General features: G+C 35.7%; 2 protein-coding genes across 2 annotated transcripts; both read right to left on the bottom strand.

Moving 5' to 3' along the window:
* Nucleotides 1–6298: 6298 nt before the first annotated feature.
* On the bottom strand, nt 6299–9139 carry LOC105958638 (trans-cinnamate 4-monooxygenase). The gene is made up of 3 exons (XM_012982645.2): nt 8088–9139; nt 7207–7340; nt 6299–7124 (listed from the first exon to the last, which is right to left on the bottom strand). The coding sequence occupies exons 1-3, from the start codon at nt 8876–8878 to the stop codon at nt 6523–6525; spliced, it is 1527 nt and encodes a 508-aa protein (XP_012838099.2). The 5' UTR covers nt 8879–9139; the 3' UTR covers nt 6299–6522.
* A 5648-nt stretch (nt 9140–14787) lies between these two features.
* Nucleotides 14788–18004, bottom strand: C4H (cinnamate-4-hydroxylase). The gene is made up of 3 exons (XM_012982644.2): nt 17085–18004; nt 16423–16556; nt 14788–15559 (listed from the first exon to the last, which is right to left on the bottom strand). The coding sequence occupies exons 1-3, from the start codon at nt 17870–17872 to the stop codon at nt 14961–14963; spliced, it is 1521 nt and encodes a 506-aa protein (XP_012838098.2). The 5' UTR covers nt 17873–18004; the 3' UTR covers nt 14788–14960.
* Nucleotides 18005–18538: the final 534 nt, after the last annotated feature.

The raw sequence follows: 18538 nt of genomic DNA, 5'->3' as shown, positions 1-18538 counted from the left end.
ATATTTACTTTTAATGTAAGACATAATTTTTAATGTGTTTTGATATTTGATGTAATAGCTAATTTTATTTATTGCAATTGATGTACATATTTAATTTTTTATTAGAAAAAAAAATCTAATTTAAGAAAAAAAAAGCAGTTGCAGTTGCGACTAAAAATTGAAATCGTCGCAAAAGAAAAAATATTTATTTTGGGACCAAATATATTTCGACGCAATAGCTACAGATATGCGACGAATTATGGATCCACTATCGTCGCAAATTGACTTTAGTGTATCGACGAAATCAAATATTTTGACGCAAAAACATCTAAATTATTTGCGACGATTATGACTTTAAAGTCGCAATATATTGCGACGAAAAGAGTATGTATCGTCGCAATAGAAAATAAAATGAATATTCTAGGAAAATCTAAATATTGCGACGATTTAACCGTTTCGTCGCATACGGAGCGACGGAAAACAATTTCGTCGCAGTATTTGCGACGAGACACAGAGCAACGATTTTGGACCATCATTGCGACGAATATTTTGCGTCGCAAACATGCGATTTTCGTCGCAACTGAGTCATTTTCGTCGCAATTTTTCGTCGCCAGTGTCGTGTTTTGGTCTAGTGACATGGAGTTTGCATTGAAGGTAGCCATCACTTAATAATGGGTAAAAATAGAGAAAATAATTCATGAACTAAAGTCAAATTACGAAAATAACCCCTCAAGTATTCATAATTACCAAAAACCCTTAGAATTGAATTATTTTGTTGTCGTGTTACATGTGTTAGACTGTTAATCCATTACGATTTGAATCTGATGAAATATTTTTTTATTTCAGGTTTAATTTATAAAATATAAGTAAATGGACGATGGTAGACGATATTATCCTTAGGGTTAAATACACTTTGCACCCTTAGTATAGAGTATAGCATATGTAATACTTACCTTCTTAAAGTATTATGTAACACTTTGCTCATTAATATAACTAAACTCTATAAATAAGTTTTATAAACTGTCTGTGTAAGTTATGTATACGTTGTGAGAAGTATCCATTCTCGTTTTAATTTAATGTTCAGTTTATTTAACTAAGTTGTTGCTTATTCATATAACTAAGTTGTTGCTTATTAATAATATAACTAAGCTGTGCTGATCAGCGCATCGCCGTTACTGTTAGTTTTCCTAAACGATTCCATTAGAGGGGGAACGCACATGAACTTTTACCAAAATGGCAAAATATACGTATCCTTATAGCTATAAATAATATTTTTTAGAGACCCCAACTAATTTTTTCTTGTATTATTATATACAATAGATAAATGCTAATATTTTTTTGGAACTCTCAACTAAATTTTCGTTGTATTATTGTATACATCAAGTAAATAATCAATACACAATAAACTGCTATATTGATTGATATTTTTGATAATAATAATTAATTTGGCATATCTTTCAATTTCTATGTTGTGTGGGCTAAATCAATCGTATAAAGGGTTTGTGGTTCTCGTTTGAATACATGTGATTTTTAGGGGTGGGAATCGGACGGAATGGATCGGAAATGCCTTTTTCGGAAAATTTCCAATTTTTTTCGGAAGTTAAAAATGGGTTCCAATTTCCGTTCCAAATAAATCGAAATTTCAAAATCCGTTCCAATTTCGGAATACCTCGTAACCGGCGGAATTTCGGAATTTTCGGAAATTACATTAATTCTAAATTTTTTGTTCCAAAATCGGAAATAATAGTAATTTTTAGAAATTTTCTAATATTTTCGTAATTTTCCGGCAAAAGACAAGAATCCAAAATAAAGGTCAATAAGGTAAAATTTAACTCTTGTAAAAACAACATAATCAATTTAACAAAGCAAACATAATTCTTGCAAAACATGAATAGAAAAACAATTCAAAAATACAATATATATCATAAATTATATTATAAAAATACAAATATATATATATATATATATATATATATATATATATATATATATATATATATATATATATATATATATATATATTCGGAAATAAAATCGGATCGGAAATCGGAATTTCCAATAATTTTATATGTAATTCCAATTCCGTTCCAAAAATAATCGGAAATCGAAATATCAGAATTCGGAATGAAAAAAAGTGTTCCAAATTCGGATATTTTCGGATCGGAATTGGCGGAATTTGGAAATTCCGTTCCAATTTCCACCCCTAGTGATTTTAGATATATATATATATATAGGTTGTAAGTATTAGCAGATTGATTGAATGTGTCGGTGGGAAGTAAAAGCAATAATAATAGATATAAAGGTTTATGTGTATTATTATCTGACTGATGTTTATTTTAATTCAATTTATTTGTGATGCAAGTCAATACATGCATGATGATCGTATATTCCTTCGAACCCATTACCACGGAATTCACGTGCATTTGTACCACGGGATTCATGTGCATTCGTAATTTGTTGTCAATAATTTATATATGAATTAGATCCTTAAATTGGTTGGAGTTAGTTTATTTGGCCCAAATCTTATTTCAAGGTGATTGGGCTTCTGTCTTCTAAATTGGACTTGTGGTTCAGTAGATAAATAAATCGTAGGTCCATTGGGTCGGTCGAATTAGGCATATCAATAGTGGTTAGGTAGAATAGTTAGACCATGTTTGGATGGCAAGATTAGCCAAGATTAACTAAATAGGAATATTTAGTTTGATATTTGGTTAGCCCTATTATTTTCCGAGTCGATCCGCCAAAATAATTTTGTCATGACTTATTTTGGCAAATTGAGAGATAATTAATTGGACCTTGAGAGGTCCAATAAAATTATTGTACTATGTTTAGATATGTTAATGACAAAATTGTTCTTCTAGTTTTCATCTCTTTATCACAATGACATAATTCAATTAATTTTTTTTTAAAGAAAACAATTAATATAAAATAAAAATAAATAAAATTCAAAAAAAAGTTTCAAAAAATAAAAAAAGAAAAATCGAAAAAAATATGTTTTTCCGAAAAGTATTTCAAAAAAAAAACAAGTTTTGTAAAAAAAATGGAAAAATATATTTTTTTTTCTAAAAAAGTATTATTTTTTTCAAATTATTTTTTTGTGAAAAGAAATCGAAAAATATAATAAATATAATAAAAAATATTTTTTTTCAAAAAAAAGTTCGAATTTCATTTTTTAAAAAAATCAAAAATATTTTTTTTGGAAAAAATAAAATATATTTTTTTTTTTGAAAATTAAATCTGGAAAATTGAAGAAGACAGAGAATTTGACAAATTAATAACAATGCTATTTTTTTCGAAAAAAACTAAAAAGTAACAAAATATAAACATTAAAAAGAAAAAGAAAAAAAAACTATGTACAATAAGAAAGGGTAATTCGGTCATATTCATGTAATTTGGTTGATATTAAGGAAACCAAACATCAAACACTTTTAAATAATGAGTAGACAAAAAATTCAAAATTTCATAACAAACATCTTATAATGTACTATTGTTTTATGGGGAGAATTATCTTATCTTGATAACCAAACGAGGCCTTAGTGGATGTAGTGGTTCTCTTATTTATTTTCTGTTTAAAGATGTCCCTTTTTTATTTAAGTTGTTATATCATGGATTTATAATTAATAATAATACTACATGTATGCTAAAATATATATTCGTTTGAGCATGTATTGGTTGGTAGGTGAGACTCTACCATTCTCCCTATTTTAAACTACAGTTGCAGACTAAACAATCACATCATTTTATTTTGGGTAAATAGCACTTAACGTCTTATAGTTTGGACATTTTGCATATAAACCTCTTATAGTATGAAATTAGGCTCATAATCTCCTTGTGGTTTGGATATTTTGCACATGACCCCCTTATGGTATGAAATTAGGCACATAACTCCATTGTGGTTTTGAGATTTTGCACATGACCCCCTTATGATATGAAATTAGACACATAAAACTGGAAAAGACTAAATTACCCCTAAAGAATACAGACTTTGTTTCTTAAAAAATTAAAATTCGATAACAGCTATAAAGGAAAATAGAAAGAGGTGGGGAAGGAGAAAAGAGAAACGGATTTTGAGTGGAAAAGTTTAGAGAGAAAAATATTTTTAATTGTGTGCATGATTCAGTAATTTCAGTGCGGAATTTAGTATTTCAATAATTGTAATGTTTTTCTTCACACATTCAAATCTTATTTTAAATTGGTGAGATTTCCGTGAACTAGTGTGATAAAACAAAAATAACCTCGACAAGATAACCTTATGCCCAAGTCATTCTCCCAACTTTATTTCCATGTTTTCAACTTCACATTTCTTATTTCTTCTCCACCACCATTGTTTCTCTCCCACCTTTCAAATTCTCTCCACCGCCATCAAACAGCCACTCCCCGACGGCTCGCGCAGAGTAGATGAAGAAAAAGGAGAAAAAAATAGTTTTTTTTAGAAATTGCAGTTTTCGTGTAAAGTTTTCGAGTTGAATTTTGAATATAGTATTCACCACACATCAATCTACATTCTACAGATAGACTTTGCAAATAGCATTACAATATGGACGAATATAGAGAAAATCCTTAACTAAGATAAAATTGCAAAGACAACCCTCAACTATTTATAATTAATTACCAAAAGTCCTCTGAATTTTGTTATCGTCTTACGTTGTTCCATTGCGGAGTGTATTTTGATGGAATTTTTCATTTATTTCTTGGAATATTCTGTAAAAGATACTAATTTTACACTCATGGTTTTTTTTTTTTTTTTGAGAAAAAAACTTAGATTTTATTAGGCTATATAAGCCATACTCGAGGGTAATACTACACCATCATTACATCCAAATTCAGAGGTCGTGGCAATAGCGTGGGCAAGAAGATTTCCCAAAAACGCTTGACAAAAGAAAAATTACATGAACTAAAAGAGCTACAAATACATAAACACTCAGCTATAAGGACTCCAAATGATGCTTTATCTGTGATCCGCCCCGTTTCAGTCGCTTTTGGAAAATGGATGAAGATGGGTCCTTCTTGACGTCACCGAAAGGAAGTACCTGTGACACCGGGAGGGAGTTTCCCGGCGGAAAATGCTCCAGCGATCAAGTTAGTTAATCGGATGGAATAAACTGTAAAAATGTGTACAATGTATGTGTTTTTTTTCTCCACGACTTCTTGGGCCTAGAGCCCATCATTGTACCTTCTGGAAGCTTCCCTTATTTATTCCTCGTCTCCATAGGCTGAGGTAACCTTCTCGTTGCATGTGCACCGAGGTGCCAATTTATTTATCTCAATTTAACCACATTGAGGACACTCTAATTATTACGTATTCCCTCTCAAATTCCGAGGTGGCCTCCAAATGGCGAACCGACTTGAATATCATCGGAATAGATAGAGAAGGCCAGGCTCCCACTGCAATAGTTTCTTCTCACTGCTTCTATCGCTCTCACTTCTTCTCTCGTCATCGCTTTCCTTCTACGATCGGATGCAAAAAATTCTTGATTTTTTTATGCGACCCAAATCCCAATCATCCGGATTGTTCAACTTCGCACCCAATTTTTTTATCAAACTCTTACATTCTCCAGCAACCTGACTCGTTAAACTTTTTCCTCTATCTCCCGCCATCTATTAAACCACATTAGTATTGCCAAAAAAAAATTAAAAAAATAAAATATATAAAAAAAAAAAAAGTTCATGTGAAACGGGCGAACACAAGTGTATGAGTTCGCGTGTAGGCACGCCACGCGAACTCAGTACACTTGTTCGCCCGTTTTCATGCAAACACCCAAAAAAAAACGCATGCGTTCCTATGTTTCTAGGCGAACTCGGTAAATTGAGTTTGTGGTGTTTTATGCGAACACAGCCCACCGGTTCACCTTGAATCCCACGAACTCATGCCTTTTTTTTTCCAAAAAATATGCAATAATTCAGTTTAAAAAAAATTGAAAAACATACTCAAACTCATGAGCTTGCGTGGTTCTACGCGAACTCACTCAGTCCACTGAGTTCGTATAGAACCAAGCGAGCTCCGCCAAACATGTTTTTTTTCCATATTCGTACTTTACGTAACAAAACAATCATAAAAACGTAAAAAATTTCCTCCATTATGTTGTCGTCTCGGTTAGGATCTAAGAATGTGTCTCCAAAAGCTTGAGAGAGTTTGAGAGAAATTAAGTTTGTAGTTTGAAAAAAATGATATAAAACAGAAGTGCTTGTAAGTTCTAAATAGTGCATGGACAATCAGTTTAGTTTATTTAATTGGGAAAAAAGAAACAACTCCCTATATATATATATATGATATGCACGAACATGATTCGATCACTTGTACAATTTATCTATGAAAATATGCAAAAAGAGTTAACCACGTTTTATTTCTATTATATATAAACATAACCAAAAAACAAAATATAGTACATAACGATGACGTTACATCAGCACACACTTGACCGGGAAATTAGATGCTACACTTGATTGGTGCAACCGCGGACCAAATCAATGTCACGCCGGCATGCTTGCACCAACCTTATTATATTCATGCATTACATAGAAGTTTAAAAAGAAACTAAAACTTCAAGCAATATTTCTTGGCTTCAAGACAATGATGGATTGTTTCGACATCCGGGTAGCGAACTGCCCGTTATTCTCAGCCGTGTCAATCCTCGACTGCCCGGGTGGAGGAAAAAGCTCGAAATTCTGCACTAGCCTGCCCAAAGTGATGCCCATAATAGGTATCGCCATTATAATCCCCGGGCAGCTCCTCCGCCCAACTCCGAATGGAATGTACTTGATGTCATTCCCGTTAGCTTCGACATTGGATTCCTCTTCCAAGAATCTTTCGGGCCTAAACTCTTCGGGCTTTTTCCAACGGGCTGGGTCATTGGCTAGCCACCATGCGTTGACGAAAATCCTACTCTCTGCAGGGATCTCGTAGCCACCGAGATTGGCTTTGTCGAGGTTCATGTGTGGGACCAAGCAAGGAACCACCATTCTTAGGCGAAGGGTTTCTTTTATCACAGCTTGGAGGTACGGGAGTTTGTGAGTGTCGGGCTCTGTCACTTGCTTATTCGGGCCTAGCACTGCGTCCAGCTCGGCCCGAAGCTTTTTTTGTGTCTCGGGGTTGTTGATGAGTTCCGCGATGGCCCATTCAAGTGCCCAAACGGTAGTCTCTATTGCTGATAAAGACGAAAAGTAGCATTAGTGCCATAACAATTACGACGATACGAGTTTAAAGAAACAAAGTCGCAACGCATATACCCGCGACATTCATGTTCTCAACGATATAAAGAACATTGTCTTCATTGATCTCTCCATTCTGTTGAGATACGAGAAAATGGTCTATCCCACATTTGACGCGATTTTTGTCTTTCTCCTCTACTAATGCAATCTTCCTGCAGTCAGAAATCACACAACTCACATATCATACACATTCTACCCAAGTCATACATAGCACGGACACGGAAGCGGCGCGGGGAAACAGAGGAAACGGCATGTCAAGTTTTTAGGGTAAATTACGAACCCCTGAACTTAGGCTAAATAACGAAAAATACCCTCACATATCCGTAATAACCACAATCCCCCTCCGATTAACTGTTGATCGAGTTTTTTAACAGAAAATGTATACAGTTTATTATACCTTCTTTTAAATAGGTGAGAAATAAAAGAAAATATCTGAAATTGTGTATTCCCTGGAATCAAACAAAATTCGTGAAAAGTCACACTGTAAGGGGTTGGTGTAAGACAAACCTCGGGTTTTTTTTGATAATTACGAATAAGTGAGGGTGTTTTTCATTATTTAACCTAAGTTAGGGGATTTTTGTAATTTACCCAATTTTTTATTCATATATAACTTATATATTTTCATGCAAATATATTCAAAATATATTTTGCAATCAACTATCAATTTGCAATTGATCAATAAATTATGTAAATAATTACGGAGGCAACAAAAAAAATTTGAAAATTTGCTATTCAAATATGTTTCTAACTTTTTAGAAATTGCAAAATGGTCCATAAGGTGTGCGACAAGTGTCTTCGAGTTTCTGACACGAAAACGTAAAGAAGCACATGATGTATCAAGAATCACGCAATACACATACAATGAAATAAAGGAGAGGGGAAAATAGATCATCACTTACCTCCTTTCTTCAACAAAAGAGTCCTTGTACAAGTTCAACCTCCTCCTAGTTACCTCCTTGCATTTTTCCAAGTAGCCTTTCAAGAAAGGCCTCAAAATCGGCACAAAATCGCCGAAATTGTACTCGAGGCTCTGCCCCAATCTACTCCTCTCACCATTCACACTCTTGAGCTTAACGTACAACGGATCCTCTTCGCTCTCGAACTTCTTATCGAACATGATCTTGTACACGTTGTTGTATATCATGAGCTCGAGCCGCCGCCTCAGCACAACCCCTTCCGCCGCGGCCGCGACAATGTTGCTCCTCACGTGGTCCACCACCTCCGCGGCCTCCGCCTCCCAGTCGCCGTGGTACTGGTGGACCACCTTGTTGGTGAAGAAGGGCACGGTCACGATCCGCCGCATCTTCCGCCAGTGGTCGCCGTAGTCGGTGAAGATCATGTCCTGCCCTTTGCCGGTGAAGATGTCGAAGACGATGTTCCTCGATCGGGAACCGAACGCCTTCCCCTGAGTGAGGAGGACCTCCTTCGCCAGCTCCGGCGAGGATATGACGGCGATGTGGCGTTGCCCCATCTTGAGGAGGAAGAGGTGGCCGAACTTCTTGGCGTATTTGATGAAGTCGTGGTGGTCCAAGCTGTTGCCGACTTGCAACCAGCTCCCGAATATCGGGTACTTGAAGGGGCCCGGCGGCAGATTCAGGCGTTTGCCGCGGAGCTTCGAGACCACTATGGCGGCGGCCACGGCGGCGAAGAGGGCGACGAGGGATTTTTGGAGGAGGAGAAGAAAATCCATGGGAGGAGTAATTAATTAGCTAGTAGTGGGAGTTGTGGTTTGATGAAGTTGTTCTCCATGGCTAACCTATTTATAGATTCTTTTTTTTTTTATATATATATAAAGTGTTTTAAAATATTTGAAAAGAAACTGGCATGCATGTACCCATGTCAAACTATTTAAGTAGGGGGGGCCGGTTTTAAATTAGCTAGATTATAAGATGCAGCAGCAGCAATATTAAATACAGCACACACAGTCTGCATTTATTCGTATGCATTATGCAGTACAATTGGTTTATATGTTGCCTTTTATTTAAATGAAATTGTGACATGAATCACGATATGTTCAATAATCATTAAAATATAATCTTTCTTCTGATCTAAGATGCATAATTATCAATCAAGTTTGTAAATTCAAGCTTATGTGTAATATGTTTTCAAATGGATCCAAACCAAGCTAAGCTTCTATTTTTTGTAATATATATCTTTCTCTGTAATATGTAATTTATCTGAAGTCAAGCTTCTATTTTTTTTTCTCTCTCTTCTGGTGTCCGGACTCGAATTTAGCACTACAAAATATAAAAAAAAATAAGGCATATTACGGCCACCCTTGAGATATGATCAAATTATGAAGAAAAAAAATCCCTCTTGTTTGTGTAATTACAGTCATTCCCTCATTTTAAATATTTTTACATAAAATTTATGTAATTTGGTTATTTACCGAACCAGATCGTATATTCAGTTCGGTAAACGGTATGAAATGTTGGCGTACCGAAATTTTGGTTCGGTTTTACGATTTAACATCCCTAAATTTACCTCTGAAGGGTATTTTCGTAAGATAATACATAGTTGAGAGGTGACTGTAATTACCCAAACATGAGGGGAATTTTCGTAATTTGATGCTAACTCTAATTATCCCAAAAAAATATGACATTAATGATTAAAATCAAAACAACTCAATTTTTGTTGTCAATGGAATAAGAAAAAGGAAACTAGGATTAAAAAAAATGAGTAAGTTACCGCCACCCTCTGAGGTGAGGTCAATTTACGGAAGAAAAAACCCCCGCATATTTAAGTAATTACAATCACATCTCAACTATAAATCTTCTTACACGTCCATCCTTGCGGTGTTAAATTTAGTGGAATCTTCTAAATTTAGTGGAATATTCTAAATTATGTGGAATATTCTCCAGTTTGTACCCGTTAACCGCATTCGAGCTTCACATTTTGAACAAAATGATCATAAGATATGTCTCTTGGCTTGTAATTATCAGATTATGGTGTATCAGAAACTGCATTTTTTCACAAAATGAGTGGTCAACTAAACATTCCAAAGAGTATAATTTAGAAGATTATATTGAATTTGACACCAGTTCAGAGGATGGTTGTAAATATCCAAATAAAAAAGTTTTTTCGCAATTCAACATTATCTCAAAAGATTGGCCGTAATTTATCCCTAAAAATTTGATAAAAGAAATATTGCAGGACAAAAAACTCTTTTTTTTTCCGCACTGAAACTACAAGCATCTATGTAGGATGGGTGAATCATGAGGTGCAATGCTAATAAAAAAACGCAGGCCGGCATGAGTACTAACTTGTTTTGAATTTTTTTATCATTTTCCTTTTGAAATTGGAAGGATAATGATTCGTTGAATTGAAAGTAAATTCTAAGAATTATAAAAGAAAAAGATATAAAATTTGAATTGAGAAAATATATAGAGGGATAGGGTTGACAACCAATTCCTAGAAGAAGAAAAAAAAAAAAAAAAAAAAGGAAAAAGGAAAAATATAATTCCAAAATATAAGCTCTACTTCCTCCTAATTTGAAGGGAGGGAAATTGAGTAAACTGCAAAAACTACCCCTGTATAATCTCGAAATAGCAAAAACCCCCCTGTGATAAATAAACTAGCAAAAACCTCCCCTGTGAAATTATTTAAATAGCAAAAACCCCCCTATGGAACTATTTTTGGGTTGACTTGATATAAAAAGACACAAATACCCCTGGTGTCTTGCAATTAATAAATTCTTATATTTTATAAATATTTTATTTAAAAAATAATCAATTTAGTTGTTTACTATTTTTTTTAATTTCTAAACAAACAAATTAAAAAGAATAAATATACATATAATATGTATATATATAAATACATTTTGAGGGACAATTTTGTCATTTCAAGTCTAAAAAATCAGCTAGGGGGGATTCTGCCTTTGACTAAATTTCACAGGGGGGTTTTTGCTAGTTTGTTTATCACAGGGGGGTTTCTGCTATTTCGAGATAACACAGGGGTAGTATTTGCAGTTTATTCTATGCTACATCTGGTGAATATAACCAGACACCCTAATTAATAAGATTCTTACTACGGGTTCAGTTATGACCCAATGGGTTTTAGAAATATAATTATAAAATAAATAAAAAAGGACACATGTCAAGAAAAGAGCCACCCGGTGAAAATCACCATCGTATTCCCCTAATTTGAATACGACATTTCGAAAATTGAATTGAGAGAAGACAGGGTTGACAACCAATATGCAGAAAAAATAGGAAAAATATAATTCAAAATTTGAATTAATAAATTATTAAATAGAATATGTACAATAATAACTTTCATAAGGGCGGGAAAATTGTCTTTCTCAAAATCAAATTAACAACAACGATCTATCTAGCTAAAAGCAACATCGTTTTGTTTTGTTTGTCGTGGTCCTATGCAGCAACGCTCATCATGGGACATTGTTTACCCCTTATTGAGTTTAAGTTAAGATATAGAAAATTAGCTTATAGTCCCCAATTATGAAATTTAAAATAAAAATGTGATGAATTCTTTTTATATTAAGTCCTTTAATTACTTCAAAATGTCATGTTCAATCTAAACTTCTTTCCACTGACTTTCGAGCATGATTCTCATTACTACCTTACTCTTTATTGAATCCCTATAATTGAAGTGGGATCAAGCTATCTGAAACGAAACGATGAATTGTTCGATTCGACGTCATTAAGGTTTTTTTCTTAATTACCTTTAAAATCATAATAACTTTTAGTGGAAATGTAGAATGTGTGTACCGTAAACTAGGTTGTTCCAATAATTTCCGGCTTGAGGTTTTTAATGAGGCGTATGTATTCACTCATCCGATTTTACAGTTGATACAACAATGATTCGTCTAATATAATGAGGAGTGTTGTAATACGTGTAATGTGGTTAAAGGATGATGGGACCAAACATGTATAACACCAAAGTAATTCTTTCATATACATTAGCTTCAGAAGAATGGAGAGATTGATGTCCAACAAATTCGCCCACGTGACAATCTTGCTGATTTGTTTACAAAATCCGTATTGACTTGTACATTTGAGAAATTAGTGTACGGTATTAGAATGAGAAAAACTAATACGAAGCAAGATTGACATCCATATCGGAGACTACATTTCTCATTTTAAGGAGAGTAATAGTGACCTGCATTCTTTTTCCCTTATGACTAGTTTTGTTCCTTGAATTTTCCAACAAAGATTTTTAACGGGACAGTTTATGCACGCGACTTGAATTTGAGCTATACATTTTCTTTTTTTCCTTTTGACCGGTTTTGTCCCATAAAATTTTCCTACTTGAGATTTCTAATGAGGCGTATATATTCATTCACTCATCGATTTTTACAGCCGATACAACAATAACCATCCAATGAGTGTTGTAATATTGCGTGATGTGTATGTACATTATGAGAATGGATTAACTTTCTTCAGCAAATGTTTTTCTTTCTGTTCTTCACAGTAGCTTCTATTGCAATAATATTCTTGCTTATTTAAATACTATATATACTAAATACTTCACAATCTCCTTTTTTTTTTTTCTTTTTTCTTCTTTTTTTCTTTTTTTCTTTTTTTTTTTTTTTTGGGCTTCTTTTTTTTTTTTTTTTGTTTTGTATGTTTGTGGGCCGTGGGGGTGTTGATGGCCCCAAGCCCAACTTGTGTTGACCCCCCTAACTCTACTTATGGTTCGCCATTGATTAGGCTAATTTGAAACCCAATTTAAGAAATGAAATGGAAAAAGCATCTACGTTAGTAGTTTATGAATATATAATTGACTGTGCTTGAAATCCGCACTCTAAATCCTACTCGTTAAGTCATCGGAAAGTTCAACACCCGTCAGATTAGAGACCGGCAACGGTGAAACAACGGACGGAATATAGAATAGAGAAGTAGAGAGAGTTTACAAAGAGATAACTATTATTGATGTAAAACACCCTAATTAGGATTATTACAAGTGTTTATATAGGCATATTATTCTAGGTATCTCCTATTATCAAAAGGCGTGTAATTAGCCAATCATCTATAAATTACACTTTCCTTCTTAACTTATCCGATTTTATCTTCTTTTCTTATAAAAAATATCTTATTTCATTCTTCTACAAGTCTTCCTATACAGTTCGGACCTTGTCGCACGGGTTCTTCAGCTGAGGTGGGCTCATCACTTTAATTGAGGCGAGCTTGTCATCTAGTTTTCCCAGAACTAGCCCTTATGCGAGCTCCCAAGCCCATCATAAGGCCCCCTTTGGGCCGCCAATTCATACAAAACTCATCAACTCCAACTCGCGCTTCTTCCTCCGGCCCACTTTCTTGGGCCCAGTCGAAGCTTGCCAAAATGACCCATCAATTATGATGGTCTTCTTTATCTTGTAATTCAATTATAATGTTTGATATTACTATTTTGTTCATAACATAGATATTGACATAAATCAAGGCATTCATTTAAATCATTTTGCTAGAAAAAACATTTGTTGTTGTTACGTCAAAGAATAAAATCTCCTTGGTGTAAAAATAGTAATAACTATTAGGGTAAATTACACCAACACCCCTGAGGCATGCTTAAATAACTGTAAGGTCCCTATGGTATCGATAATTACAATCACTCCCCTGAAACGTAGTTAGAAACTCTAACGGGATAATGCATTGGATAGATTATTCCGATAGGGTTCTAATGGACTATTACTTTTAGCTAGTGGTGGAGATAACATAGAGTTATGTGGAGTAATGAGGTGACATGCCTCCCGAAATATTACTTAAATCACCCATAACTCTTTGTCGTATCCACCACTTCCTAAAATCAATAGTCCGTTAGAACTCTATCGTAATAACGTATCCAATGCCTTATCCCATTAGAGTTTATAACTATGTTTCAGGGGGGTGAGTGTAATTATCGATACCATAGAGACCTTATAGTTATTTAAGCATACCTCAGGGGTGTGGGTGTAATTTACCCTAACTATTAACATACCTAAAATGTTAGGCAAAATATTCAAGAAAATCTCTACCTCACCTACCTAAAATTCGGTATATACCAATATTTTTTGGTATAGTAGTTATAATGAATTTTGCTATATCGGAACTTTGGTGATAACAGTAATTCGAGGGCTAGATATAATCGCCCTACCAAACTCAGCCATATGTATCATACGCTATATAGCACGGAAAGTTCAACTTCTTAACATTTTCGCGTTTCGGACCAGTTTCGTGTCCGACACTCAAGAACACCAACCGGACACCTTATGAATTATTGTGCAATTTCTGAAAATTTAGAAATATGTTTGAATAGTTCAGATGTTTTTGTTACTTCCCTAATTAATTACATGATTTCTTAATCAACTATAAATTGATAGTTGATAATAACATTAATTTTTGGATATGTTTGTATGAATTGAAAATATAAGAAAAAAAATTATATATAAATAAAAACTTATATAAATGTTTATATACCATGTGTATATATATCTATACTTTTAATATTTATACGTTTTCCCCAAGTTTCCCGCAACCCCTTTTTCTGATATGTTGTTTCCCCGTTTCACCGTTTCCTTGTCCATGCTGCATAGATCATTATTATTATGTCTGAACAGATGAGCCAACTTCAATGGTTATTTTCATAAAAAAAGATTGCAAAAGATAGAAAAAGAAATGTATTGTAACTGACAAATACAAAATATTCATCCACACTAACCCAAAAAAAACAAATAACAGAACAAATAACAAATACAGAACATTGAATCATGCATCCCTCCAACCCACTGTTAACACCAACAAGAAAATGTATAAAACAAAAAAAAAAAAAAAAAAAAATTAAAAGGATCTTGGCTTCAAAACAATAGTGGAGTGCTTGAGTATTTGAAGACTAAACTGCCCAGCCTTCCCAGTAGTATCGATCTTCGACTCGCCCGGTGGAGGCAACATCTCGAAATTTTGGACCAAACGCCCCAAAGTAATTCCAAGTATAGGCAAAGCCAATATAATCCCGGGGCAGCTTCTCCTTCCCACACCAAACGGTAGATACCTAAAGTCATTCCCATTCGCCTCGACGTTAGATTCCTCCTCCAAGAATCTTTCGGGCCTGAACTCTTCGGGCTTTTTCCAGTGGGCCTCGTCGTTGGCAAGGAACCATGCGTTGACCAGGATCTTGCTCTCCGCGGGGATGTCGTAGCCCGCCAGCTTGGCGTCGTGGAGGTTCATGTGGGGCACGAGGAGTGGGATTGCCATGCGGAGGCGCAGGGTTTCTTTTATCACGGCTTGGAGGTAGGGTAGCCTGTAGGTGTCGGGCTCGGTGATTTGTACTCCGGGCCCCACTAGAGTATCGATCTCGTCACGTAGCTTCTTTTGGATCTCGGGGTGGTTGATTAGTTCCGCGATTCCCCACTCGATCGACCAAAGGGTTGTTTCGATTGCTGTTTAATGGAAATTAAAGTATCAGGAATTTGATAATGAAAATAATATTTGTTTATATTTGGACACTCAAAATTATGCGGCATCAAAGTGGTGTTTATTTGTCTTTTTAGTGGAAATATTTCTTTTTTACTATTAAAAAAAAAAAAAGTCAAATGATGTGAAGAGGAAAAGTCAAAATTGAGGAGAGTTAGGTGTGGTGTGTGGTGTGTAAAATCTAACTTAAAACACAAGTCACGTGGGAGGCCAACAACCAATCAAAAGTACAAGTCATACCCCAAAGAAGATATCTTAACTGATGGCCATATGAAAATCTTTAATACCTACTACTACACCACACCTACTTTTGGACAAAAACTATTTTAAGGATACTCCACTTTATATATATATATATATATATATATATATATATATATATATAAAGCCAAGAGTAGGGCAAGATGTGCATATATTTCTGTGGGTGGTGACTCAAGAATGATAAAAAAGTTGTTAGCGTCATGTCACTTTTATGGATAAAAAGATGATTTATTCATAGTAGATAAGAACCATCTAATCATCTAATTTGTTACCTTAATCAATTATAATATACATTTCAACAATATATTACATACTACCTCGTTTTAACGACCTCTATATGTCGGAGTTAGATGTTACACCTAATTATTAACACATGGTATATTTCAACCGCACACATTAGTGTGTAGATCTACGGTTGATATCCATTACGATTGATATTGATGTAGCATCTAATTATCCATATGTACACTACGGCATATAACACCGAAGGTAGGCGAACATCAAGATACGGAGAGCGGCTAATTAATTCATTTTTTAAGACAAGAAAAGAAAGAGGATAGAAAAGTACCGGCAACGTTAATGTTCTCAACAATGTAAAGAACATTGTCTTCATTGATCTCTCCCTTCTGTTGTGCTTCTAGAATGTGATCGATTGCGCATTTTAGTCCTTCGTTATCGGTCCCCTTTGTGCTCGTAAGTTTCCTGCAACAAATAAATTAAACCACCAATTAGATTAACAATAATGTAACAAATTAAGCGAAACACGAGCTTCTAGCGTCCGAATCAAAAATTACGCGCAAGTATTCAAATTAGACATCAAAAACTATTTCCCCAAAACGTCAATTTTGCACCTCCAGTTAAACCTCTATGAATTAATAGTGTCTTAAGTAGCAAAATTCTGTTAATTCAGCAAAATATTTAATTACCGTATTCATCATTTAACATGTTGTCACCGAGCCAGGACCAGGAAAAAACACTATTTAAGCGAGGTTATTAATTTATCGACGATGCAGACTGCAGTGTAGTGTGTTATCAAAACATTTTACCGAACACTATTTAAGCGAGGTTATTAATTTATCAACAATGCAGAATGCAGTGTAGTGTGTTATCGAAACATTTTACCGGAAATGGCTCCGTTTTTCAAATCCACTGACTACGGTTAGCGGCATAATCGATTGCAAACACTAAAAAAAAGCAGAGGATCGGAATTAAACGAAAGCGTAAACTTACTTCCTCTCGTCGACGAAGTAATCCTTGAAGAGCTTAATCCTCTTCTCCTTAACCTCTTTACAGATCTTGAGATAGCCTCTCAAGAAAGGTCTCAAAACCGGGATGAAATCGCCATAGTTGTACTCGAAGCTCTGCGCCAATCGGCTCCTCTCTCCGTTCAGCGCCTTCAGTTTCAAGAACAGGGGATCCTCTTCGCTCTCGAACCGCCTGTCGAACATGATCCTGTACATGTTGTTGTACATCATCAGCTGCAGCCGCCGCCGGAGCACGATCCCCTCCGTCGCCGCGGCGGGGTTCTTCCTGACGTCGTCCACCACGGCGGCGGCCTCCGCCTCCCAGCCGTGGCGGTTCTGCTGGACCACCTTGTTGGTGAAGAAGGGCACCGTCATGATCCGCCGCATCTTCCGCCAGTGCTCGCCGTACACCGTGAACACCATGTCCTGGCCCTTGCCGGTGAAGATGTCGAACACCACGTTGCGGGTGCGGGAGCCGAACTCGACGCCCTGCGTGTGGAGGACCTCCTTCGCCAGCTCCGGCGAGGAGACCACCACCAGGTTGCGCTGCCCCATCCGGAGCATTAGGATGTCGCCGAACTTCTTGGCGTACTCCGTCAGGTTGCGGTGGTTCAGGTCGTCGCCGACCTGCAGCCAGTTGCCAAAGATCGGCACCGGGATCGGCCCCGGCGGGAGCTTGAATTTCTTGCCGCGGAGCTTCGACACCACGGCGGCGATGACGATGGCGGCGAACAGGCCGAGAAGGGTCTTCTCGAGTAGGAGAAGATCCATCATGAAGAAAATGGGCGGCGGCGGCGGCGGTGGTGGCGGTGGGGGTTTTATGGGGATGGGAGGCTTTTAAATTGACATGTAGATGAAAGGGCGCGTGGTATTTATATAGTGTGGACAGGTGTTTGGTGGAAGGGTGTGGGGGGGGGGGGGGGGGTGATTTGACGGCGTTAGATTTAACGGAAAATTGGGGGATGGCGGATGGGCGAGTCAAACAGAGGGGGTTAGGTGAGTAGGGGTTTGGTGAGCCACACAAGTCAACTACTTTTTATTGTATTCGTGAATGGGCAACTACGCTTGTGTTTATTAATTTGCTTAATTAGTTGGCTTCCATTACTCCTAATCTTTGTTAATTCCCTTGTTTCAATTCTTTAATTTTGGTGTTGCTATTTGATTCGAGATATTGTAATTTATTTATTCAAATTCGGATAAAGTGTTATTTTTGTGTTGTTTTTCTGTTAAGGTGTCACTAACGATTGTGATAATTGTCGTTTCAGTTAAAAATATCATTTTGACTTCAAACGTGATTTTGACTAATTTTTTATTTGAATTTGGCAAAAATTTAAACAACGAAAATTGTAGGTCTTTGAGTTAGCTTTCTAATTCAACTTAAATCACTGAGATTGGATGCCGGCTAAATAATATCTGTATGAATTGATGAACAGTGCCAAC

Source organism: Erythranthe guttata, chromosome 14 (assembly GCF_056151865.1).
Source record: "Erythranthe guttata isolate IM_541 chromosome 14, IM_541, whole genome shotgun sequence".
NCBI lineage: Eukaryota > Viridiplantae > Streptophyta > Magnoliopsida > Lamiales > Phrymaceae > Erythranthe > Erythranthe guttata.
Note: the sequence above shows the minus strand (reverse complement) of the source record. Positions and strands in the feature narration are given on the sequence as shown.